Source organism: Natator depressus, chromosome 1 (genome assembly GCF_965152275.1).
Source record: "Natator depressus isolate rNatDep1 chromosome 1, rNatDep2.hap1, whole genome shotgun sequence".
NCBI classification, from domain to species: Eukaryota; Metazoa; Chordata; order Testudines; family Cheloniidae; genus Natator; species Natator depressus.
In genome coordinates this window covers 35,538,308-35,564,593 of record NC_134234.1, presented here as the reverse complement: position 1 = coordinate 35,564,593, position 26,286 = coordinate 35,538,308, and the positions used below count along the sequence as shown (strand labels likewise).

General features: G+C 39.0%; 1 protein-coding gene across 11 annotated transcripts in view; it reads right to left on the bottom strand.

The window, feature by feature from the left end:
* The window catches only part of GRIA4 (glutamate ionotropic receptor AMPA type subunit 4), a 278,227-nt gene that overhangs the window by 59,187 nt on the left and 192,754 nt on the right, over positions 1-26,286 (bottom strand). For 10 of the 11 annotated variants that reach the window (XR_012640150.1, XM_074957244.1, XM_074957310.1 and 7 more), the window contains 5 exons: positions 25,944-26,102; positions 24,296-24,463; positions 22,241-22,345; positions 9,466-9,573; positions 1,584-1,790 (listed from right to left, as the gene is read on the bottom strand). Coding sequence is in view for 10 of the 11 variants with exons in the window: in XM_074957244.1 (XP_074813345.1) it covers positions 1,584-1,790; positions 9,466-9,573; positions 22,241-22,345; positions 24,296-24,463; positions 25,944-26,102 (747 nt within the window). In the remaining variant the exon portion in view is untranslated. Of the gene's footprint in view, positions 1-1,583; positions 1,791-5,927; positions 8,072-9,465; positions 9,574-22,240; positions 22,346-24,295; positions 24,464-25,943; positions 26,103-26,286 lie in introns of those variants that run through there. The other variant, XM_074957302.1, reaches the window with a different exon arrangement.

Here is a 26,286-nt window from a genome sequence, read left to right as displayed (position 1 = left end):
GCTAAGAAGTTCTCTGAATTGGTTCTAACTATATGGAGGGCCAACATCTCTCTCATGATTCAGCTATAGTGAGTGCACTTAAAAAGTTTCTACTAGCTCTTCATATATTTTATGAAATATCTCTCAATCTATTTAAAGTTTTCTAACATTTTGGACCAGATCCTCAACTGGTGCATCTCCTATTAAGTCAACAGAACTATGCTGATTAACACCACTTGAGGATTTGGCTCTTCATTTGCAACTACTGTAATAAAGATATTCTGCTAAATTCTCATGTTTTACTTTCCTGATAGAATTTTACAGTTGTATTGCCTTCACGCTGCTAGAGAAGAGGCTCACACTTTAGATGGGTTCAGGCAGTCTTTTCACATTTTAAAAACAGAGACGGGGATAGGTCCTTGGGAACTGTACAGGTAGGTTCTTCTTTGCACAGGTAATCTCCCTACTCTCATGTGGAAAGAGAGACCAGCAACATCTGTGGCACCATCTCCCACTCTCCTGAAGTGCATGGACAGCCCCAGGGTCCATGCCTGGGGGTTCCAAGAGCTGCTGTCTGTCAGGGAAAATCTGGCAAAACTGCACTATTGGAACCAGGCTCCTGGGGAGCTGGAAAAAGGCACAGGGCTTTGGTATGCGTGGTCCTGGCCTTCATTGTAATTGCATGGATCCTGGGAAATTTGTGGAGTTTAGGGTGAAACTCTGTTCACTCAGTTTTTCTTTTCTTTTCTTTTCTCTATAGACTGGTTCAGGCAATCTTCACAGCAGTGCATACTAGTGTAAATCTTCTCACTTAGATAATTTCAGGATTATTTTAATTTATCACCAAGATGAAGAGCCACTAGGTGGCTCTCTGAGCCTTCTCTAAGTTTGGTAATAATAGACGCTGCAAGTCTCCTTAGATATTTTCCCATCTTTTTGGAACCACAATCTGCTTCTTTCAATGTTCCTGTTTTATCTGTATTCAGGAATCTTACTTTTTTTGCTATTCTGAGGAGACTTTCCATGGATCATGACAGAATGTGCAGTCATAGTTTCAGAACTGGTTAGTTTCACTCTTAAATCCTATCATTGATGCCATCCTTCTGAGAAATGCTGGTTTTATTTTGAGTAATCTAGTTGTGGATTACACTGACAACACATTGCCATGTGGATTCTCCATCATTTGAAATCTTTAGAACAAGACTTTGTGTCTTTCTAGAAGATATACCCCATTCAATGCTGAGTTATTGGGCTTGAAGCAGGAGTAACATAGTGAAATTCTATTGCCTGGGTTTTGCAGGAGATCAGACTGGATGATCACAATAGTCTAATATTAATTTTTCAATCTGTGAACCTAAAGAAAATGCCCAAACTGTAAAATCTACTAATATTAAGAAGAAACAACTTATCTGAGTAAATAGTAGAATACATAAAATATCTGTGATTTTAACTTGAAAATAACAAAGCACTATGAATGCTCAAACTGAATTCTGGTTATTTTCTTTTTTTCTTTGCCCCAGATCAAATGAAATGCATATATACTTCGAATATTATGACTAATGTTATGAGAAGTTAAATCCTACTTCAAAAATTAGTATGCTTACCCCATAAACAAGTTCTCCCACCATCCCATTCCAGATTTTTGTCTCTGGATCCCTTGCTCCATATTTTCCATCAGGGACAATGGCAATTTTGTACTTGATACCAATATGTTTTGCAATTTCTGATGCCAGATCTACACAGTATCCTTCATACTTGTCATTCCCTTCAAATGTATCATGATTTTTCTTGAACATAACATATGGGGCTTCCTATAATGAAAGAAGTAGAACTGTAAAGGAGAAGTATACAGCATAGATTCTGAACAGCAACATGTAATCTGCTGATTGAACACTATATGTATTTTATCAAAAGCTCACAGATAGCATTAGTACATGTATACTTCCAAGCACTAACAGAAATCCATTTATATGAATATATTCTATTTACATTATTAACTTGCTTATATATGTTATAAAATCAGCCTTAAAAACCCCTTTTACTATAAACACACACAATTCAAGTATTTATATAAAATTTACCATTTTAAGTGAGAGAGCTCACAACAGAAATTTGCCATATATCATAAGCTAAAAGGCTGACTAACAATTGGAGCTCTACATAATGCAAATGCATGTTGGATAATGTAAGGACATAATCTAACCTTTTTGACTTAACTATGTACATCCTTTCACTTGCTGGAGATTCTCTACATTTATAGTCAGATGCATAGTCTGGTTGGTTATTTGCTTTCCATTTTTTAAAATATTTGGCCACGTCTTGGCTACTAGAAGGCAATTTGCATTTTAACAGAAATCACTAATATGGTCATGAGGAAATACCTACTTTCCCCCTTACACAGACAGTGCAGGTTCTATGTGGTTTCTTGGGATGCACCAAAGAATGCACAGACAAGCGTAATGTTAGAAGAATGCTGTCTTTGCATACTGTATGCAAAAAAAAGTAATGGTAGAGTCATTCTAAAACATAAATGAGCTAGAAAATTGCAAGTAAAATTGTCTCAGAAAAATGGATATTATGTTCTGTATGCAAATTACACTATAATGATAATGTATGGTATGTGATTGCACAAAATGAAATGTCACAATATTCCCATATTATTGTATTGCCTTTTTTTGACACCCTGTGGATTCAGAATTTAGTATTTTTCTTTTTATGAAAGTTACAATACATGACATCTTCAATTATTTTACATAATCTTTTTTAATAATCAGTTCAAAGTACATACTTGCCATTAAAGTAACCATTTGCCAAAAGTCTACCTCATAAAAACATCCGAGTCACCACAGTTTTCTCCTCTCCTAGAATAGAAGATACCTGTGATAACAGTTGGCAAATGTGGATTCTTTAATGGTGACCACTGTAGCCCTCTTCCATACTCACATCTTTTACTGCATGCCTAATTAGAACATAGGCAAAAGTAAAAGTACAATTGTGTACATTAAGTATTCTTCATTGAAATTATCACATGGACATCACATGTAAGCAGCAGCAATTTTGCAGTGTGATATCCCCACACCAAGTGTGACAGGGAAATTGTGTAAGCTAACCGTAATATAAGCACCTGTTATTTGTATACATTTCAGGTTAAATTCTGCCTTTAGACACTGACATACATTGATAGCAACTCAATCCTTGTATATGCATCCAAGAGCAGAATTTGACACAAACTTCTATGTTTTAGAAGAGGAAAAACAAGTGAGTTATGTATCTTTTTAGTGTCATTAGCCTTTTGTTTTTGTAAGTGCACCCCTTCTGTAACTTTGGTTGGTCCCATGGTTGCAGCAGAGTTTGAGAAAGAACACTGAATGTGTAATCTGAAAGGAAAGAGGCACATTGGTCAGCTCTTTCACTTAAGTTCAAGTTGCATGAGGAGAAGGTCCCCCGATTAAGTCCCAATACAACTCAGGGAGGGTGGAGAAAGCAATTCTCTCTTCAACCAGGGGTAGGTCTCTGAGCACATTATGCATGTGTTACCCTTAGCCATGCCCCTGGTCTGCCTCCCTAGTCATCTCTTCAATGTTACCACGTCTGTGCTGTGCTCCTGGGGTGGAGTCCCCTCTCCATGGCTTTTTTGTGACCCTTTTTGCCTTTGAGGTCTTTTGCAGTTTAGAGTGTTTGCCACTAAGGACAGCTAAAAAAGGCCCTAAGCATAGAAAAGTGTCCATGATGACTTTGGACGCTGACTTGCAAAGTCATATCCTGACTGGGCAGGTGATGTTCTATGCATCTTTAAATCCCCCCCGGAAACTGGAGGATGACAACAGCAGATCACACGAGAACCTCTGGAGGGCTGGAGTTTATGAAGCACTGCTAGGACTCATGCAGTAGTGCAATGCGTTTCTTTAGTTGTACTGTGCATGACATAATACATTCTGGATACTGAAGGAAAACCACCGCACAGTGTCACTTGCTATTCAAGTCAATTTCTAAAAGGGGTAGTCAGCACTCCCTCCCACCAGTGCTGTCTTTTGCAGGCCAGGAATGCGGGGGATGGATGGCAACGCCCTTGGCCTGACCCAGACATACCTTCCTTAGGGTGGTAAGTGCTGCCAATTATGCTAGCCTGCACCCACTCCTGGCATTCCCATCCACCGTTAAGTCAATCACATCCCTTTTGTGTGCAGACAGAGGAGAAGGGGGTGGGAGGAAGGAGCTCCTTACACCCCCAATCTCCTTACACAGGGCTCAGTTCAGGAAGGTACTTAAGCACATGGCTAAGACGAGTGGCCTCATTGACTCCATGGGACTATCCACACGCTTAAAGTTAGGAATGCGTTTAGGTACCTTCCTGTTCATATGTGCAGTGCCAACTGTAATTTGGGCCTCTCCATACACCCATTCTGTAAACAAAACTGACAAAAAAAAATAAGGAAACCAAGGGCAAAGGTGAACCACCGCTTTGCAGTGGCTTTAGTTAAACAGTCCTAGCATTAGCTAAAAATGTGGCTAGGCCTGGTCAGATTTCCCTCCTTCACGTAACCTCCTTATAACCTTCAACTGCACTGGCCTGGCACCTTTTCATTTTTTACTCTCTTTTAAAAAAGCTGAGTCAGAGACTGGTTAAACTGCTGGATTCAGCTTTTCTTGAACAAAACACAACATGTAACGTTAAATACACACTGGGCACAAGCTGCTTCAGGCAGGTGCCGAGTGTGGAGGAAGCCCGGAGGATGCCACTTCAACATCCCCTCCCCACTCAGCACCCAGCCACTGACTCTCCATGTGTTCCTCCCTGCGGGCTGGACTGCTTTGAAGGTGTAGACTTGAAAGAGTAAAATAAATTGGAAACTCTGTTTACTCCTGATCTTCCTTTTAAAAAGGTGAACTCAATCTTCACATCAGTTCATGCTCCTGTGAAGAACTGCTGAAGAAAGGTGTTGTTGGGGGATCAGGAGGGACATGATGGGATCTCAGTGAAGGCAGTACCATCCAGTGGATAGAGCACTGGACTGGAACTTAAGAAACCTGGTCAGGAAATCTTGGTCAAGTCACTTCACTTCTTTGTGCTTTTCTTTCCCCTCCCACCCTCTGTCAGTTTTACCTATTTAGACTGTACTTTTTGAGGCAGAGCCTGGCTCTTACTATGTGTTTGTACAGTGCCTAGAACAATGCAACCCTGATCTTAGTTGGAAAGAACAATAGAGTGAAACCCACAAATGTGAAATAATACAATTAAAGTAGCAGGAACATGTACTACCTTTCTCTTGCTAGGTTGTCCTCTCCTTTCTACTACTTTACGTAGGATATATAAAAAATGAAAAAAATATTTTAAAAATGTGTCTACCATATGAGCTATATTATAGTTAGAGATATGCTCAAACTACAAACTTAATGTTTAGGGATATTTGGATCAGGCATTCAGTCTGATGCATTATTATGATAAGGGCCATCTTCACATTCAGATCAGAAAGTGGGCTTGAATTTCCACTTAAAAATTTGGGGATGTTTGGATCCAGTGTTTTGTTGCAGCCTCTAATTATAATAGCATTAGGACACGAAAGGGCAAGTTTTACTGGATCATTAACCTACACATTGTATAGATGACATTGCAAGCTCACACACTGTAATGATGACACATATTAATAATCGATAAAACACACCTAGTAATATCTTAATGCTAAATTCTATTTATCCCATTGAGATAGATCGATTGTTCTATAGAATCTCTTGCAGAAGACAATCACAATTACAGTTTAGGACTATAAACTCTAACCTACTAATGAAAACACAGATGTGAATTATTCAGTGCAAAATATGCTATTGTTGAAAGGGACTTAATATTGTAATGTTTGAGCTGTTTAATGATAATCTGTAGGAAAGTAAATTACATACAAAGTCCACATTGAAATGATCAATGATTAGCACTGAACATAGGTAGCTAAAATGACAAGCTTTACTTCTATATTCACAGTTCTATAACAATACTTAACATTTTGAAGTACAAGTGGGTGACTGAAACAAGTACCTTTACAGATAGAAACATATCATTCCATTACATTCCTGAAGATTCACGTGTACAGTAAAATGCCCACAATTAAAAATCAACTTTGTAATGGAAGTCAGAAAAAAACCACTAACCTTGACACTGTTTGGTTAAGGTTGGCCTATATTAATGAAGTCCCTTTTGCACTTTCTAAAACACTGCAAAAATAAATTATAATGTGGAAGAAAATATTTTTGTGCAAGGAAATGGCTCAGTTCTGCATTATTAATGGCTCAGTTCTGATAAAACTTCTGTTGAAGTCGGTGGGGATTCTAAAATGTACGATCAGTTTGTGGATGGTACATAATGCGGGATTTCTTCAGAACTACTTGACCAAGAAATGACATTAAGGGGCTTTGGTTTTGTTTTATTTAACCCCAATGTTTCTTGGGTTCTAGGTTTGTAATTTAGCCTTCTGATACCTATTATGTTGATATTATATTGAAGTCCTGTGCTGGAAAAAATGCTTAAAACTTCACTGTACCATGCAATTCTTTAGCTTTAAACAATTAGTTCTTTGTCACTCCTACGGTTTTTGCAACCTTTTATATTAAAACTAAATATTAGTTAAATGAGAACGTTCACTAGAATAGAGGTCTCCGTTTTTCACTCTAGCAATCTCCCAGGAGTATTTTTCTGTTTGATAAATCAAAAATGTAAAATAAAATCTAAGCATATTTACTGCACTACAAGTGACCATAGTATTTTGCCAAAGTCGAAAGTATCAAACTTGTTTGTTTGGGTATGGAGCTAGTTCCTTTTATTACGTATCTTATATTTAATAATCAAATGTAAAATTACAGCAAATTAAGCATACATACAAAATGATAAGACAGTAAAGCTAAATAATCAGTGCTATATTACTTCACACAAAAATTAAAGCATGCCATGCTGACAACTCTTAAATCTTTTACTATGCCTAGATATTTCCACAGACTGAAAAGCTTGACAGCATTGATCATAGAAGCTTTTCAGTTTAATACTGGAAGGAATGTATGCAGCCAAAATGATATTATTCATGTACATTGAATCAGCTTTCCTTCAATATGAAGAGGGCAGTGAAGAGGTCACAAGTCCCTGTCTGGCATTTGCGACATGAGTAAAGTACAGGGAAGAGCAAAATGACAAGATTCTGAAATGTACTGTAGTTTAATATGTTGCTTTTTTGTGATTAAGAGCTTGTAGATTCTATATCTGTTGCCTTTGCAGATGACTATTAAGAACTGGGGGTCAAATTCTGCTTTCAGAGCCAACTATGCGGCTCGTACTGAAGTCAATGGGAGATACACATGACTAACCAAAGACAGAATTTTCCCATATATTTTTATTCTAACCAAATTATGATATATTTCTTTTGCATCTGGATATCAAAGCATTGAGCGGGTCACTTTAGGTTGATAGCTATATTTTCGGATAATTGTATTTATTCCAAAATGACATGCTGCATGAAAAACTGGGCATGCTTTGTAAAATTCATTCAGCTTCTTGGTTTGAAAAATGATACCACCAGTCCTTTTTATACATGGACTGGAAAACTTCTGCTAAAGATAACATTTATTATTCACATATGCAAACAGGACAGGTAAAGTCATACATCGAAAAAGCTCCCTCCTTCCCTCCCTCCCATTGTATACGTTTCGCAAACAGGCATCCTTTTTATGTTTTGTTTACGTGCTTCTCCTAAGCTTGGAGCTATTTACAGAAATTACACTGTTCATTTATGGGAGCCTCAATTAAAGATATCAGGATTGATATGAGAGGAAAATTTTCAATTCAGAACTTGTTATTCACATCATTTTCTTCTCAGCTTGGAAAAGTTGAAGGTTAACGTCATCTGTTCTAGACATTTCAGAATAGTCACAGAGCTTTTCTTGGCGGTTCAGTGCCTGGCCATCCAGTCAGAGGAACAGTAATCCATATGGGAAAATTAGCTCAATATTACTACACTGCAGGTTAATACTTGAGCCTTAGTTAGGAATGTTCGCAGCATCGTGGGACTCTTTTCTTCCTTGATCAATTTCTTAAAATAGGATTCTTCATCAGAGGCTGAAAAGAGGAGGACTGTACTGAAGTATAATTTTTCTATTACCGTGTCTTTTTTAGGAAAAAGATACATATATTTTTAAAAGTCCCATGCAAAAAATTACACAATTAGGTTAGGAGTTACACACTGAATTGCTGTATAGTACGTTGGTCAGTTTGCATCCCAGAATGATAACCTTCAATAGGAGATTTGTCAGGATCTAGTTAATGCATAAACCCTCATATATAATACAAACAATATGGTAACTAACTGCATTCTTAGAATCAGAACATTTCCCAGCAACACTTACTTTTTCCCTTGGTTTATTTTCAACTCAACATCAATTTAGATAATTCTCCTTAAGAACACTGACATTACATAAAGAATATTTCTTCTCGTTTGAGACATATCTTATCCTGAATGGTTAAAAAAAAAGTCTTGTCTAATGAGATAGGTGAAAAGGGCAGTGAACAGAGGTGTGAAATTTTTTAAATAATCAGGTAAAGGTCACCCTTTGCCAGTCTGCTTTGACAAGCATCAGCTTTAAAGGGCACATCTGACTTCAGAGGGAAAAATACGTTAGATATTCTGTTTAAAAGCTGAGTTTGTACGACTTCCTTTGAAAAAGTAATTTTGAAATCTATATATTTATTTCTTTTATAATGTGGATTAATGTAGTAATCACATCTTCCTCTCTTCTGAGGAATTCTTTAAAATGAATGACTATGCACCACTGAAAAATATTCAGCTAAAAATTAACTCTTTCTTTTCCACTGAAACATTGAACTTAAACAATATCAGGACTCAATTTTTAAGAAATGGCTTGTGTGAGACATGCCAATTCAATGTCCAGGTTTACTGTACTGTTTATACAGAAAAGCAAATAACCCATTATTACATGGGCTAACTATCTGGATACAGTTTAGAAGTTTAAGCACTACTAAAGGCAGATCCTGTGTTCCTTGTGCCTGGCTCTCAGGATCAAGCTCTTAAAATCTAACAGATACAGCTATTTTTAAGCATAGCATAGTAACCAAATGACACCTGGTAGTACAGAAGCCTGATTTTATTCTCTTTTCTCATTTCTTCCAGTTAGCATTTTTTTTTATTTCAACATCTTGAAAGCCACAATTTATCAATCAGAGGTTGATAGAATTCATTTACATTTCTGAGAATGTCAGTGAACAATGGGAAAAACTGAATAAAAATGTAAAGCGGATGAATTTACCCTAATTTGATTTGAGAAAACAGAGTTCAAATGTACACCAGAAATAGTCTGTACAGAGATGAGAATCAAGAAATTTAAAATATGCAGCGTTTACCTTCCCACTAACACCCGGATTTTACAGACTAAATGAGACTATAGCCAGAAAGTAGTCTGGATCATATACCAGAAAAACCACACTAAAACACTTACCAAAATTGTAGTTACAACCACTGTTCTGTTCTCAATGGCCGACTCATTTCCAAGGGAAGGTTCATGCTGAATCAAAACTAATTTATCCATGTCGTTCCAGTAGCCAACCTACAACACAAAACATAATTTTTTATCGTAACTTAAAACAATAAACATAAGATGTTACACAAAGAATAGTATTATTGTGGTTTAGCTGCTGTTCCATATTGGTACAATTTAAACAAAGAATGAACCTGTCACAGCTGTTTATTGAGCACAGCAATAGCTGGATTCCATGATTTAGTTGGGGATTGGTCCTGCTTTGAGCAGGGGGTTGGACTAGACGACCTCCTGAGGTCTCTTCCAACCCTGATCTTCTATGATTCTATGGCTTGGGCCGGGGCGATGGGGGGGGAGGGGAGGGAATCACCCCTAGGTAAAGGGGCACAACAGGGCATTTGCACAACTTAAATCCCATGCAGTTTGAAGGTTAAGTGGGACATAAGCAGCAGACGGGGCTTGTGCTAGCTCTCTGCATGGGGTGAAGGTCAATCATTATTTCACAGGGCCATCTGTGTCTTAGATATGCAGGGTTACAGAGAAAAAGGCTGCCCCAGTGGTCTGGGGCCTTGGCCTGGGACTTAGGAAATCTGGATTCTGTTTCCTGCTCCATCACAGGACAGTGGGCAAGTCACTGAGCCTCTCTGTACTTCAGTTCCCCATCTGTGAAATGAGGATCACGGCAGTTCCCTACCTCACAGGGTGCTGTGAAGCTATGAGGATTTATTCCAGCTGAGTATTTGCCCCTAAGTTTTTAAATGAGATGAACTATTTCTCAGGAGAAAAAAAAACCCTTAAAAACAGTGAAATACTAATCAATTTACTCTTTCATAATCCCTTGAAGAGTCGACAGACATATATGTGTGGGTGAAGTGGCAACAGATTAAAGGAAGAGGTCAAATCTGTGAATAATAGATGCCTAAAGTTATGCTGCTAAGTCCATGTTTTGGCATCTAAATAAATGGCCTGATTTTCAAAAGTGCTGAGCATTCAGTTCCTCTTGGCTTATAGCAGAGCTGTTGAGTGGGTAAAAATCAAGCCACTCGCTTAGGCACCTAAATATGGATTTAGTATCCTAACTTTAGGCACATATCTATTTTTGAAAATCCTGGCCAAACTGAATGTCCATCTCCCACACCCTGTGACCTCACCATGTCCACTGTCACTGTGTACAAATGACACTACTATCATATCCGAGGTGACTTTTAGGTAGGACAGTTAATATACTAGAGAGAAGTCTCCTGGTGGTTTCATTTCCAGAGGGGAGACCTGCAAGTTGGGTATCAATAAAGTGGCCTTTCCCTCTCTTCAGTAATTATTCAAATAGCTGCACTGACCTTGAAAGGACCCATCAGAGGCCTGCAGGCCAGGAGTCATTTGGCAGTACCCACTATTGTGAGATGCCTAAAGGTTGGCCAGCAGCCACTTTCCCCTCCCTCCTTGGTGAACCCAGAGTTCACAAGACCAAGATCTGGGAGAAGGAAGCCCCTGTAACTCCTATAAAAAGGGGGAAGGGAATTAGGTTACCCCTTTGTTTTCTACTGCCCAACTTGTGCAAAGCGTGCTCAGGACACAGGACTGGGTATTAGTCAGTAACAAATTGTGAGGAGCCGGAGTCAGTGTAGAGATGGAATGGCTTTCACTTTGTTAACAGAACCACAAATCAGCACAGTGATACAAATAACTTGGAGACCCATTACTCTGCTGTTGAGGCCCAAGACCCCAGTACTAGAACATGTCATCATATCAGTGACATGGCCAACAATGTCTTCAACCCTTACTATCATTCCCATGCAAATATTGGGTTGTTACCACACAGAAAGTCAACTCCATATAACATGGAGAGGTGAAGTGTCTTGCTCAAGACCACACAGTAAATCAGTGCCAGAGCCAGGACTGGAACTCAGGTGTTTCTGGCTCCCATGACTATGCTCATTAACAATCCTGTGTGTATTAAAAAAATGTGATTTTTACGTTTGCTGTTTTCTTTTGGAGGTTGAAATTAATTTACTGAGACAAAAGTTGTATCAACAGTGAATGGTCACTGCACCACAGCAATGAAACTTCTCAGATTCACAATTTAACATGTGCAAATACATGTAGTAATTTAATGTAAGTGAAAGAGATTCTATTTTTCCCATTTATTAAACGAACTGATAAACAAATAATATTTTGCAATGCAAGTCCTTCACTACATGTAAGAAGCATCTTCCCCTCTCCTCCTCCTACTGGTAAAAAATGCAGGTGTCTTGATTTAGGTGTCCACAGCTGACAAGAAATTCCGAGCATTGCTGATTTAGTGCAAAAGGCAGTTTTCTTTTATTAACAGGCTGCATTGCTAGAAAATATACTTTTTCATCCAGACAGCCATGGATTCACATATACAATTGATAGCTTAAAATGTCAAGTTCCTGTCAAAATTTGGGACCAACTGAAGGCAGAACATGGATACTGAAACCTGGCTGTTTTGGAAGCTCATTATAATGAAGAATGATTGTTTTGCACTGTGTGGTTTCTCACTGCTGAGAAGTTCAGGAGTGAAGCAAAAGTTTGAATGATGTGCTGTGTTGTAAAGTAAGCATCACATCAAAACACTGACAAAGAGAAAGTAGGTTTTAGAGGAGTGGCAGGCGGTTTTTCTAAGTACATGTGTACTGTGTGTATGAGTGTCTCTCCCTTTTTCTCTCTCAAATGCAGAATCCGCACTAAGATAACCCTTGTTTAGGATTACTGAATAAAGGCCAAATGCATAAAAAATATTTACCGAGACAGCCATGAGATGGCACAAGGGTAATATGTTCAACTATTATAAATGAAAAAAATAAATATAGGGCCAAATTCAGCCCTATATGGTGTAAACAAGTGCAACTCTCTTTACATTACAACAGTTGCGCCCACATACACCAGTGCTGAATTTGGCTGCTCAAAGTTAGGCTTCTAAATGTATTTATGCAGCTAGATCAGTGGCTTGATTTTCAAAAGTGCTGAGCACCCAGTAGCAGCCACTGAAGTCACCCAGCAATAGCACTGGGGAACAGTTGGCACTTTTGAAAATCAGATGACCAGTTTTGCTGCCTGAATTTGGATTTAGGATAGAACCCAGATTTAATTTTATGCATCCATTTTTGAAAGTATTGTCTTTACTGTTTCAGAGATGACGAATACAACAGATAACATGGAGGATTTATTTTTACCCCATCTGCATTCACTATATAGAAACACATGACTCTGAGATGTGTGATGCTCTCTCTGTTTGTGGATATTAGAGCTGCAGGCAACAAAAAAAACATTTTTCTAAAACTCTGATTCATGAGTTACTATGACTGGAAAGGGAAGTGCTGAAATGATTTTGCCAGGTGACTCATCAGTGATGTTACATAGGGCATGGAAAGCAGACATTTAGTTCAATTAGGTATCTTTATTTCTGATGTATTATATAGGATTTGTCATACTGGATCAGAGCATTAATCCAACAAGTCAGGTATTGTTCCTCTGGAAGTTACAAATACCAGACCCTCACAGGAAGCTGATGACACTCCTTCCCTAAATCCTGCATCCATTCATAATGCATCTTGCCAATTGCAAGTATCTAGCTAATTTTCATGAGGGAAAATTCCTTTCTTACCTCTGTGTCTACACCTTATATATAAAATTTGCATGAAAGCATGACATTTGATTACTGTATGCAATAGGAATAAAGCATCCTGCTGCATGTTAGAGGCCACATAAGTACCCAAAATATGTGAAAATATAAGTGGAAATAAAAGCGTGCAATAGACAAGGTACAGCGCTTGCAGGCTTAGGGTATCCAAATCTGTCAGAGTCAGTGGGGTTATGTCTTGGGAAAGAGTAGAATGGCACAGACGGCATTGTAAATTATGCTTATCTGCAGCTGATGGCAAGGTGGTATAATGGGGTAGAACCTTAGCTGGTGTAAATTAGTGCAGTTCTGTTTAAATCAATGAGTTACGCTGATTTACATCAGTGGAGGATCTGGCCCAGTGCCAAATATGCTCCTTGAGTGCCAGGTATTGAGTTCCTTAGATTGTGGACTAGGTCTTTGGTGTCTATCTCAAATCTGATTGTCAGACCATCTCTGTCTAATGAATAATGGCTGCATGTTGTCTGTAAGATCTGGGGTCAATAGAAGTGTTTACCTCCCACTGTCAACTCAAGGCTTTGTTGCCCTATGCCACATGGACCAAACAGAAATGATGGTTACTTGTCTGTAACCTAGGTTCTTTGAGATGGACTTTGCATAGTCACTCTCATGGGATGCTCTGACCTGTGCAGCCTGAATGGTAGAATTCTAGCTAGAGGTAGCCGTTGGAGGGCTCATGGATGTCTCTTGCCCCTCTCTTCAATGAATGTCAAGTGTTCCAGTTAGAGGGCAAAAAGGTCTTGGTGCTTCAGCCACTGAAGTTTCTTCCCCTATGACTCCAAGTCCTTTGGTAAGTAGGACTCCAAGGGAAACGCTGCTGCGGAATGCGAATATGCAGAGTTCGTCTCGAAGAACCTTGGTTATAGGTATGAAACCTTCATTTCTCCTTTGAGTGTCCTCTGCATACTCCCATCCATGGGATAAACTAACAAGCAGCACTCCAAGTCAGGATGGTGGGACCATGGAGTCCGAATTAAATCAGGACTGAAGGACTGCCTTGCCAAATTTTGCATCAGATCTGGACTCTAAAACTAAGGAAGAGTGTGTAATTAAAGTATAAACAGCACTGCAAGTTGCTGCTCTACATATCTCTACCAGAGAAAAGTATCTAGAGAAAGCCATAGAGGCTGCCTTCGACCTAGCAGAATGAGTTTTAATTCCCTGAGAAATGGACAACCCTCACAATTTATACTCTCCCTCAATATAGACTCTAACCCTCTAGAAAGCAGAAATTTGTACAGAAATAGCATTTCTTTTGCACTTCTTTTCACGAGCAATAAACAATTTTGGGGACCGTCTAAATTGTTTAGTCCGTTCTAAATAAAATGCCAACATTCTTTTAACATCTAGAGTACATAATTTAGCTTCCCCATCCTGAGTATGAGGTTTGAGGAAGAAAATCATTAAAATTATAGACTGGTTTAAGTGAAAATAGAGACCATTTTCCATAAAAACCTAGGATGTATATGAAGAACCACTTTATCTTTATGGAAACAGCGAACAGTGGATGAGCCATTAACGCATTCATTTATATGTCTTACCAAAGTGACTGTTATAAAAATACTGTTTTTATAGACAAATGAAATAAAAAATAATTCCCCAAAGGTTATACAGGAGGACTCATCAATTGTGACAGTACTAAATTCAGATCCCAAGATGGTACAGGGTATCTTATTGGATGGTATAAATTATTAAGACCATATAAGTAGCTCAACTACATCATTAATAAAAATTGATTTTACATCCACAAGTTCATATGTTGATATGATTGAGAGAAGAACATTTACTGAAAATAGTGAAAGAACTGTTTTCTTAAGTTACAATAAATGCTCTAATATATAAGTAATTGGTGCTGTATGTGGATCTGTATCATAGATAGTAGACCAAAATAAAACGTTTTTCTATTTATGACTATAACATTTCTGCATGGACTCTTTTCTGGAGTGTAACTATACATTCTACACTTCTAATGAACAACTTTTCTATTGGTATCCTAGAGCTTGTCTTCGCTATGGCGCGAGGTTGATGTAAATTACACTGCCTCAGTTATGTAAAGTACATAACTGAAGGCGACATAACCTACGTCGACTTACTGCGGTATCTACACCACGTTATATCGATGAGAGACAGACTCCTGGTGACGTAGCTTCCGCCTCTCACTGAGGTGGATTACAGAAGTCGATGGGAGAGCGCTCTCCCATGGACTTAGCATGTCTTAACCAGACTCGCTAAATTGATGCCACTGCATCAATTGCAGCAGCGCCGATTTGGCCCCTAGTGATGACAAACCCCTAGAGTCCTATTTCCCATACTGTTAAATGAAGAGACTGAAGATTCGGATGATAAACCATCCCAGGTTATTGAAACAACAAGTCTGATAGCAGTGGCAGAGGCTCCATTACAAGTTCTTGACAGGTGAATTAAGTGCGGATGCCATTGCTGTCTGGGCCATGCTGCTCCTGTTAAAATCATCCTGGCCTTGTGTTTATCACTCTCTGAATGAGGGAATGGGGGTAAATGCATCTGATATTGACTCACTGTCTCTACTTGATCTCAAACAAAAACTTTGACACTTGCTGTTGCTGCTGGATGCAAAAAGATCTATTAGCAGATTCCCCCATGAACTGAAGAGATGTGTTACCATTTGTCCTTCAAGGACCATTCATGCATCTAATATGTTGACCTGCTCAGATGATCTGCAAGAGTTTTTTGTCCCCCCACTATATGTATTGTTATTTGATCAGCGTTGTGTTCTATATACCATTTCCAAAGGCTCTCTGCCTCCATGCATAGTTGCTGGGAATAAGTGCCCCCTTGTTTGTGCAGATAATATAGCGCCCTCTTATTGCCTGTTATCTTCTGAACTAATATGTTGTACCTGAAGTAGAAACTACTTTAGAGCTAACCTGATTGTCCTCAGCTCTAATATAGTGATAAGTAGGACCTTCTGGTCTTTTCTTTCGTTGATCAGTGAGCTGTGATTAACAAGTTGTTGTCCAGATGCCAGTATAAATGTCCCCATCCCAGTGTAAATACATCGGAGGTGAGTATTACTGAAGGCAGAGGGGAATTGAAAGGTGTGCCCTTCATTACATTTTGAGTGTTTATCCACGACACAAGTGATGCTAACACCTGCTGTGGAATGATCACTTTGTGATGCATGTTGCCTAAACCTGATTTGTAATTTATCGCTAAACTGTGTTGAAGATCTCTCATCTAAAGATGAGCACATGGTGTCACTGCATAGGTTGACACCAAAAGACCCAACAACCAGAGAAAAAGAGAATTGATGGTGTCAAGGTTCCTCCCCCACTCTGAACTCTAGGGTACAGATGTGGGGACCTGCATGAAAAACCTCCTAAGCTTATCTTTACCAGCTTAGGTCAAAACTTCCCCAAGGTACAAAATATTCCACCCTTTTGTCCTTGGATTGGCTGCTACCACCACCAAACAAATACTGGTTACTGGGGAAGAGCTGTTTGGACACGTCTTTCCCCCCAAAATACTTCCCAAAACCTTGCACCCCACTTCCTGGACAAGGTTTGGTAAAAAGCCTCACCAATTTGCCTAGGTGACTACAGACCCAGACCCTTGGATCTTAAGAACGATGAACAATCCTCCCAACACTTGCACCCCCCCTTTCCAGGGAAATGTTGGATAAAAAGCCTCACCAATTTGCATAGGTGACCACAGACCCAAACCCTGGGATCTGAGAACAATGAAAAAGCATTCAGTTTTCTTACAAAAAGACTTTTAATAGAAATAGAAGTAAATAGAAATAAAAAAAAATCCCCCCTGTAAAATCAGGATGGTAAATACCTTACAGGGTAATTCGATTCAAAACATAGAGAACCCCTCTAGGCAAAAACCTTAAGTTACAAAAAAGATACACAGACAGAAATAGTTATTCTATTCAGCACAATTCTTTTCTCAGCCATTTAAAGAAATCATAATCTAACACGTACCTAGCTAGATTACTTACTAAAAGTTCTAAGGCTTCATTCCTGGTCTATCCCCGGCAAAGACAGAATATAGACAGACACACAGACCCTTTGTTTCTCTCCCTCCTCCCAGCTTTTGAAAGTATCTTGTCTCCTCATTGGTCATTTTGGTCAGGTGCCAGCGAGGTTACCTTTAGCTTCTTAACCCTTTACAGGTGAGAGGAGATTTCCTCTGGCCAGGAGGGATTTTAAAGGGGTTTACCCTTCCCTTTATATTTATGACAGATGGAAATTGTAACTTGAGAGGGAGAGATTTTTATTTTTTATAAATCTCTCCTCTAGGAGAAAAGCTGTTGCCACAGTTGAATCTAAAATGGCTCCCATAAATAGAATTTGCTGAGTTGGGACTAGAATGAACTTTATTTGTAATCTGAGACGGCAAAAAAGGGAACATATTGTTTTACATGCAATAGGATGATGTTTTTATTGACCAGTCATGTCGGTACAGGTACACAAACATCCCATTCCTTCTTAGGTGTGCTGACACTACAGACAGGCATTTTACAAACACCCGGGCTGCTGTAGACAACCTGAAGGGAGAACTTGGTACTGAAAATGGTCATCTCCTACCATGAAACACAGATATTTCCAGTGACATGGTATTTTTGAAATATTCATCTTTCAAATCTAAGCTGAAAACCAACCCTGAAGGGAAAGAAAAGGGTATACAGAAGCTTGAGATAACATGTGGAAACAAAATTTCTGTATATACATGTTTAATATTCTTAAATCCAAAAGAGAGTGAAGGCCCCCATGTTTTTTTGAGATGAGAAAATAATGAGACTAAAACCCCTCTCTATCTGATTTTGTGGTATGATCACTGTTGTCTGTGCTGCCAATAGAGAATGAAACTCTTTTTCTAACTATTCACGGTGAACTCAATACCTGCCCTGGAAGAAACTGGGAAGGCTGTAGAACGGAAGGGTTTTTTAACCGAATCATGTAATTGCATGCAACAACTTTTAGGATCCACCTATCTGATGTTATCAACCCCCATTGTTGATAAAAATGAGACAAATGGTCCCCAAACTGTGGATAAACAAAGTCCAATTGGACTGATTTCAAATCAAGTCAAAGCCTTGTGTCCTCATGTCAAATCTTGCAGGGATTGCCAAAGATGAAGAAGTGGAAGTCTTCCCTCTATTATTTCAAAGTTTAAGTGGCCTCTATCTTTGTGGTTGCTGACAGTGGGGGCGGAGGGGGTGTGTGTGTGGAGGAGAGGGATGCCACTGGGGCTGATAATGATACGTCTTCTTTTGATAATTGTAAGGAAGCAATAACAAAGAAGAAGGTAGGTGATGTCCGTGGTATCTATATTGAGGAGTTGAATATGGTCTCTTTGCTGTGTTAAAGAAACCTAAAAATCTGGCTGTGGACCTCACATTTTTCATTTTCTCCAGTATCTCATCAGTCTGTATACTAAACAGACCTTCTTCAAAAGGAAGATTGTCAATCCTCATCTTTGTCTCATGAGGGAGTCCCACTGATCTTAATCATGCACATCTTCTTAATGTAATAGTTGAAGCTATTGCCCTCACTGAAGAGTCAAAATCCACACTTAAAATTGTTCAGCAACATTTCATCCCTCAGTCAAAATAGCACTTGCTAATCTTTTGTGTTCCTCCAGTAGGGAATTGAGGAACAAAGACATTTTTCACCAGAGATGATATTGCTACTTAGCCATTAAAGCTTCATAATTAGATATGCACATGGCTAGTGTAGCTGAAGAAAATATTTTTCTTCCAAAACATCCAGTCTCTTCCGCTCCTTTTAAGACAGAAAAGAATGGATATGAGCATCTTTCGATCTTTAAATCAAATTAGGAGATGGATAGGTATGAAACATAGCCAGGCCTTCCTGTGTAAATTGTTATAATTTAGCTGCATTTTTTGATAAAGGCTGAGCAGATGAGGGAGTATTCCAAATTGATTTTGTTGAAGTCAACCACAGTTTAAAGGAAGTGTAATTCGTTGTCTAGCAGCAGCCCCCAAAATGTCAAACCCAGGATGGGCCAATTCTTCAAGCAAAATTGAGAGAATATCAAATGTCTTTGTCATGCATGTTACTAGCTCATGAAAAGCCACAGCATGCTCTGACTGATGATAATGCTGAAATATCCTCCACATTTTCATCTGGAGAAGACATATCTTTGGAATCTGGCTCAGACTCCCTCAGCTCCAGTAATTCCCTCTCCTCAGACTATGGGTCCCTTACTTCCACAGGTAACTTATCCAACATTGGTTGTGTTGTCAGATATGTATCCTTCAGATCCAACAACTGAATGTTCTCCTGGTATTGAATTGGTGAAGGTCTATTTCCATATATTGGATCTTCTTGATTAGGAGCTGGAGATGGCCAGTGGACTAATGGGGTACTTGCCAGTCAGGTCAAAAACCCATTGATGGGTCTGGCTGAAAATACCTTTGTGCGTACAGATCTGGTGGATATATATGAATCTGTATATAATAGTCTTTCTCCAGATCCAGTCTCCGATGTGTATCTCTTTTCTGACCTCAATCCCTTTGTGGTTTGGATGGTGGCAAGTAAACCTTCTCTCAAGATCCAGAAGACAACCTAGATGGTGGGAGTATTGGGGAAATCCTGATTTCTTTCAGCCTTCTGATGAGTCTTGGAGAAGCAGTTAGTTGGATTGGTTGTAACACAACATCTGATACCTGCTCAGAAGTAATACCTGGCCAGTTACTAACAGAATTGGTGATGGAGTTGAACAATGAACGATTGTCTGCACAATTATTTGCTGTGGTACTGTGCTGGCACCGAGTACATCATCCTCCATTCCTTAGCCCTCCTTTTCAGAACCAGTTCATCTGGATCCAACATGATTGAATTTGAAGAAGAACATCTCCTGATTCTACCTCAAGATCCCGCATCCAAGCAATGTTCTTCAAAAAGTGTGTCTAGATGAATCTTTTCCTCACAGATTGCTCTTTGCAAAGAGGCAAAGAGGATTGCATATTCATACTTTGCACTGACGGGGAGTCCTCCTGAATCAAAATGGCTCTAAAAACAGAGGCTGACACCATCATGGATTTCTTTTTCTTCAGATCCTTACATTTCTTGGATCCTGTAGTACCAGGTACCAAGGAGGCTCTGTCCCTTTAGACTGAATTGCTCGGAGCGAAGCAGGTCTCTGTGTGCTTTCCATTCCAGATGTTTTCACTGACAGCACTTCTTGCAGTAAAATCGCTTGAAGTTTTGTCTTTCCTTCTTTGCTTTTGTAGTAAAAGTTGAGCAAACACATTTTGAAGGAGACTGCCCCTCTTCTAAATGTGCCAGACATCTGTCATGTGTGTCTGACACCAGGAACACCACCGGACATGAGACATCTCTTAAATCCAGGCTTTTTAGCCTCCAGTTAAGACATCCTGACTGCTATGGACAACTACTAACTTGATACCTAAACTAACTAGCCAACATAGATCTGGAAGTATCTGATAGCAAGTTTCTAACTGTTCAGCTGGTGCCTTGGGATGTTTAATGTTCACTGAAGGAAAGAGCAAGGGAGGCTTATGAGTGCTCCAATGGTTACTATCAACTAGAATTCTACCATACAGGCTGCACCAGTCAGACCATCCACAAGTAGAATATGCAGAGAACACTTGAAAGATAATAGAAAATTAATGAAGTAAACTTCAAACTTCAGCCCTGAGTTCCTGTGTGCTGCAGCCACATGCACTTACTGCCTGTTGTCCACAATGCAGGGACAACCAAAAACAGAGGCAGTTAGACCAGGAGTGGCAGCCAGATTAGACATATTCATTGTCAGGTGACAGAGGGATTCATGAAAGGACCAGGACAGGTCCACCTTCCCCATATCAGAGTTCAGTCATTTGTCATGCTTGCAAACTACAACTGCACACATTGATTTGGGTCATAAGCTATTACTTGGATACCTTTTCAGATAATTTGTCTGACTAAAGCTTGGGCTCTGGGTCTGTTGTTTAGCACTCTTCCCCCTCCTTGCTATGATGTTGAACTGTTTGTCTTTTGGGAAAGACAATTCATCAGGGTATCATTTGCTGAGCACGTCTGTTCTGAAAACTCCTGTATATCTAACAGTGGAGGACTCTTGACTTAATTTATTCCTGATTTGTCTCAGTATTAATTCAAGAGCTGCTACTCTCCTATACACCTTTGGCTCATATTTCTGCCCCCTTTCAAACTCTGCTACATTCATGAAACATATGCAAGCTTCTACAAGAAAGCAAAAGGAATTACAAAGAATAAAGGCTCATATTTTCAAGGGTGCACTCTCTTTTATGCGAATAACACAATTTGAAGATTTGTATGCACATACCTACAAGCATTTGCCTGAGTTGTCCGCATGCAAACGGGGCATGCACAAAAGTGTACTTGTCTATGGTGACCATTTAAAATGTTTATACAAAATAATGATGGAAATAAGGTCAGTTGTATTTAAAGCAAATGTAATTAGCTGGTGCAATTAATTTTCCTTTCATAAAGTGTTTTTTTTCTTCCTTTCCTCCTGACCCTCAAAAAACCCATATTAATTACGATTTCTGATTTCTAGTTTATGTTCATCCATAAGATAAAAACATAACTGCATAAAATGTTGATAATTTACTGCAAATAAGGTGCAGTGGGCATGTACTACTCAGACTAATAATCCTTCTTCACTTCCCAGGCACCCGAACAAAACCCCATCAAGCTGTTTTTCATTAGACTATGCCTGATTGAACAACTTCACATACACACACACTTGTTTTTGTTCATTTTCCTCTTACATTGTTGCACAGAATAAAGGTATCTACTGTAAAATTTACTTTACACTCTCAAAAGACCCCACAAACCTCAATAAGCTGTAACTTTCTGTGTGTATTTAAAAAAGATTGTAAAAATAATGGGCCAGATTCATCCGTAGTGCTAGTGGCTACACCTTCGTTGACATCAGTGATGTTGCACCTGCTTACACCATGGAAAAATTTGACCCAAGAGCTTTTTAGTCCCACATCTCAAATCCTTATTTTGATATCTTTATTTATTTAGTATTTCAATAGACAGACAGTCCCTTTCAGATCTGACCAGCACGTACCTTACGAGGGCCTGTGTTCTTCAGCTCAAATACATCCATTGTGTAGTTGACTCTGCGACCATAGTGGTCAAACTGAACATTTCCGGTCAGCCCTTGTATTCGAACCTAAAAATGAAAACACAAATTCCAGCCTCATGTGCTTTTTGCATCCAATTGCCACACAGTAGTTGGGCATTATTAAGTGAATCACGGAACACATTCGTCTTGTGCTTTTGGACCACGTATTTTCACTGCAGTATACTGTAAATATAATACTTTGGACCAAAACAAACAAACAAACTAAAAAGGATATATTGCTTGATGCTTTGGGTCTTTTCCAGCTCAAATCTTGATACTAAGGCATGTGTGTACTGACGTACAGTACTCGCAAGGGTGAAATTCACCCTCCTGCAGAGGGCCTAAGTAAAGCCCTCTGTACTACAGAAGCCTGGTGTTTCTGTGTGAGGGGAGGGTGGCCTGGGGCAGAGATGTCTCAACACTCTTAGTCCAGAGGGCAATAGGGGAGAAGCTGCGGGATCCATAATTCTTTTTTTCCCATGGCCCTAGATACCACATGCAAGTGAGATTCTGGAACTTTGGGTGCAATTTCAGCCCACAGGCTGATGCAGCAGATGCAGCGGGGACATGGGTTGAACTGCAGCCTAGGCTCTGCCCCTGGGTTGTGGGTTCTATGGCACTGCACTGATAGGCACGCAGCTTCTGGTCCTTATCCTGATGAAGTCAGTGGATGTGTTGCCATTGGCTTCCACGGTAACAGGATCAAGCTGATATAGACCTATTACTCAGACTTTATGATCCTGATGTCAGCTTCACCATAGAAACTTGACGTCATGCCTTTAGAGAATATTATAGATCTGGACACTTTCTTCACAGAATATTTGAAGTACATTAAATGTTTATTATCTTTTCATAAGAGTCAGGATGTGTATTTTAAATCAGATACTTCTCTCTTTGTCCATTTCAGCCTTATCCGACCCTTCTTCAAGACTGAAACCCTTGATGGTAGGCAGAAAGCTGCCAATTCTGTCAGAAGTCACTTCTTCTCAGTGTCTGCTCCTGAGTTGAGTTGCTCATTTGCAATTGGAATGATTTAAATTCTACTGGAGGATTTTTTTAAAAAAAGCTCCATTCTTGAAGAGAAAGGCTAAATCATCTTGACAGGGATCTGGAACTTTCTAGGCATTCATATTCATCAGAAATTCAAACTTCTGACATCAGTGAACAATGGCTCTGGGATATATTCTTTTTAAAGAAACAAAAACTTTAAATAATTTTACCCGTGTGATTTGCATTGGGAGTAGTTTACAAGCATTTGGGATGATGCAAACAAATTTGATATGCAGTGTGGTTAATAAAACAACTCTCTGACAGTAATTTAATTACACATCCTTCTATTTGTATTACCTGGAATTAACTTTTTCTTTAAACAAATATTACTTTTCATGCCTAGGCTACAGTGCACAAAGCAGCTGGCAAACTAAGCATTTCAGCAGAGAAAATTCCCTCTCTTACAATACAACAGAGTAGTTTTCAATATACCAGGTAAAGTATTTGCTCTGTAGTCAGGCCACAGCTCTTGTGCTTCATTGATAATATAAGGTTTCAGAGTAACAGCCGTGTTAGTCTGTATTCGTAAAAAGAAAAAAGAAAAGGAGTACTTGTGGCACCTTAGAGACTAACCAGTTTATTTGAGCATGAGCTTTCGTGAAGCTTCTGCAGTTTCCACGATATGCTATGCATCCGATGAAGTGAGCTGTAGCTCACGAAAGCTCATGCTCAAATAAACTGGTTAGTCTCTAAGGTGCCACAAGTACTCCTTTTCTTTTTTCTTTTTATTGATAATATAAGGCTCTCTACCCTTTCTCTCAACCAGTAAACTAAAACAGCAGCAGTGACGACAATCAAACTAATTACTAGGTGCTTTCAGATGGTGATTGAAAATAAAACGTCCCTACATGCCCATCACACCTTGCTGAGTGTTATACCTTCCATATCACAGAACTAGCAAATTGATCTACTATTCACCAAGGTCACTAGAATTAAGCATAACTTTACCTGTTTGAGTGTTCTCTCCATATCAATCCCCTGGCCCCATGGTGCAGCAGGATTAGCAAGACAATCACCAGCATTCCCTCTCCGTGAAATATCAATTTTCTGCCTTCTAAGGTTACGGAATGTTTCAGCCATCACAAGTACCCCATCATAGGTCAGAGCAGATGTGTACTAAACAGGGAGACAAATGCATCATTTCAGTGTGGCAAGTCTGTAGAAAATCAGCTCAGACTTAGATATATTTCTATTTTAGCCTGCTATGCACCCTGAGAGAAAACTCCCATCAAAGTCAACAGAAGTTTCATCTAAGCAAGGAATGCATGCTCTCAGAGTTGCGATCATATTACAGTAGGTCAGCTTTAAAACTATATTTCAGAAGGTCAGCAAATAGCTCTCTGAGGAACCATAGCAGGAGACAAACTAAAACAACAATTTCCCTTTCTCAAACTTTTTGTCATTTATTTTATCCATCTGGGACTAACACCTGCCAAGCCATCTTCACTGAAGGTGAGAGAAGAACTGGTAGTTCACTGAGCAGGCTTAGGATCATGAATAAATGCATTGGAAAGAGTGGGAGAACCTGGTTACTTAAATTGCAGAGTAATCAGGATTAGCATTTTTCATTCCATTTGCAAAATTTCTGCTTAGTTGCTCTCATGAAATAGGCTATAGTGAAATAAAGGAGACTAGAGAAGTCAGAGTGGAAAGTATCAGTTTTAGGCAAAAAAACATGTAAGATAGCGTATGCTGTTAATTTGAAGACACAGGTGAAAAGTACATAGATGCTCAAAGGCAGGGTAATCTAGCGGATAAGGCACTGGGCTGAGATTCAGGAGAGTGATCTGCTCTGTGACTTTGGGTAAGTTAATTCACATCTTTGTTTCCTCTCCCACATTTTATCTTGTCTGTTTAGGTTGTAAACTCTTTGGTTCAGGGATTATCTCTTATTGTGTTTTGTACAGTGCCTAGCACAATGGAGTCCCAATCCCTATCAAGCCTCTAGACACTACCATAATACAATTTATTACTATTAATAATAAATTAACTCTGAGGCACTCATCTTTACAGCCGAGTTGCGGTTTGCCTGTCAAGAAAATGTCAGGTCTGAAGAAGAGGCCAGGTTTTGATAGGTGTATTGGACTGGACAGATAAGAACCAGAAAGGCATGCAGTTGCACTGTAAAATCATGCCTACTTGTAAGCATTACACCAGGATTAACATAGGGTATAATTTCCAGATAGTCAACAACATAGGGATTATATATTAATTATTATTATATCTCAGATTCAGAAGACAGCTTGCTGCCTGGAAATTTATGAATTCAATGTGCATATAATATGGTAAGGCTAACATGAAAGATTGGTTGGAGTTAGGATATCAGTTTTAAATAAAATTTTGATTTCTAATTTTGTCATTAAGGAGGTTAACTGGGGAACAAGTGACAGAAGATGTAAAATTTGTAGCAGTTCATATTTCTATCAGATAATTGCAATGCTGAGTTTAATTAGTCATCAGTATTTGTGAGGTCACATATCTTGTGCTGTAGCTCAATATTATGAAATAAAGCTATTTATTCATGAACTCAGCTATGTGAATCATAAGTTAAAATGTTTGAATAAAATCCTTGGTAGTATGTAAAATTAACAAGTACCTTTGGAGGGCTGTCAGATCCTGGGTATTCTCTCTGATCCAGCTTCTTCCAGCGCTGCATGAGTTTAGTTACCATAGGAGTACTGAAATCTACTAACTGAAATCCTGTTACATTGGCTCCTCCATGCATAAACCTCTCCAAAGAAATATCTTTGAATCCCTAGAAAATCAATTTAACATTTTGTTTGCCCTAGGACATTGTTCTGGGCCAGACATGTTTTAGGTTAGCAAGTGAGCATAAATGAACAGACAGAGAGAAAATAGGTAAATAGATTTCTAAGACAAGTAAAGGCTTAAAACCTGGGAAGAAACTTCAGCCTTAGGGCATAATGTTACTTTGAATG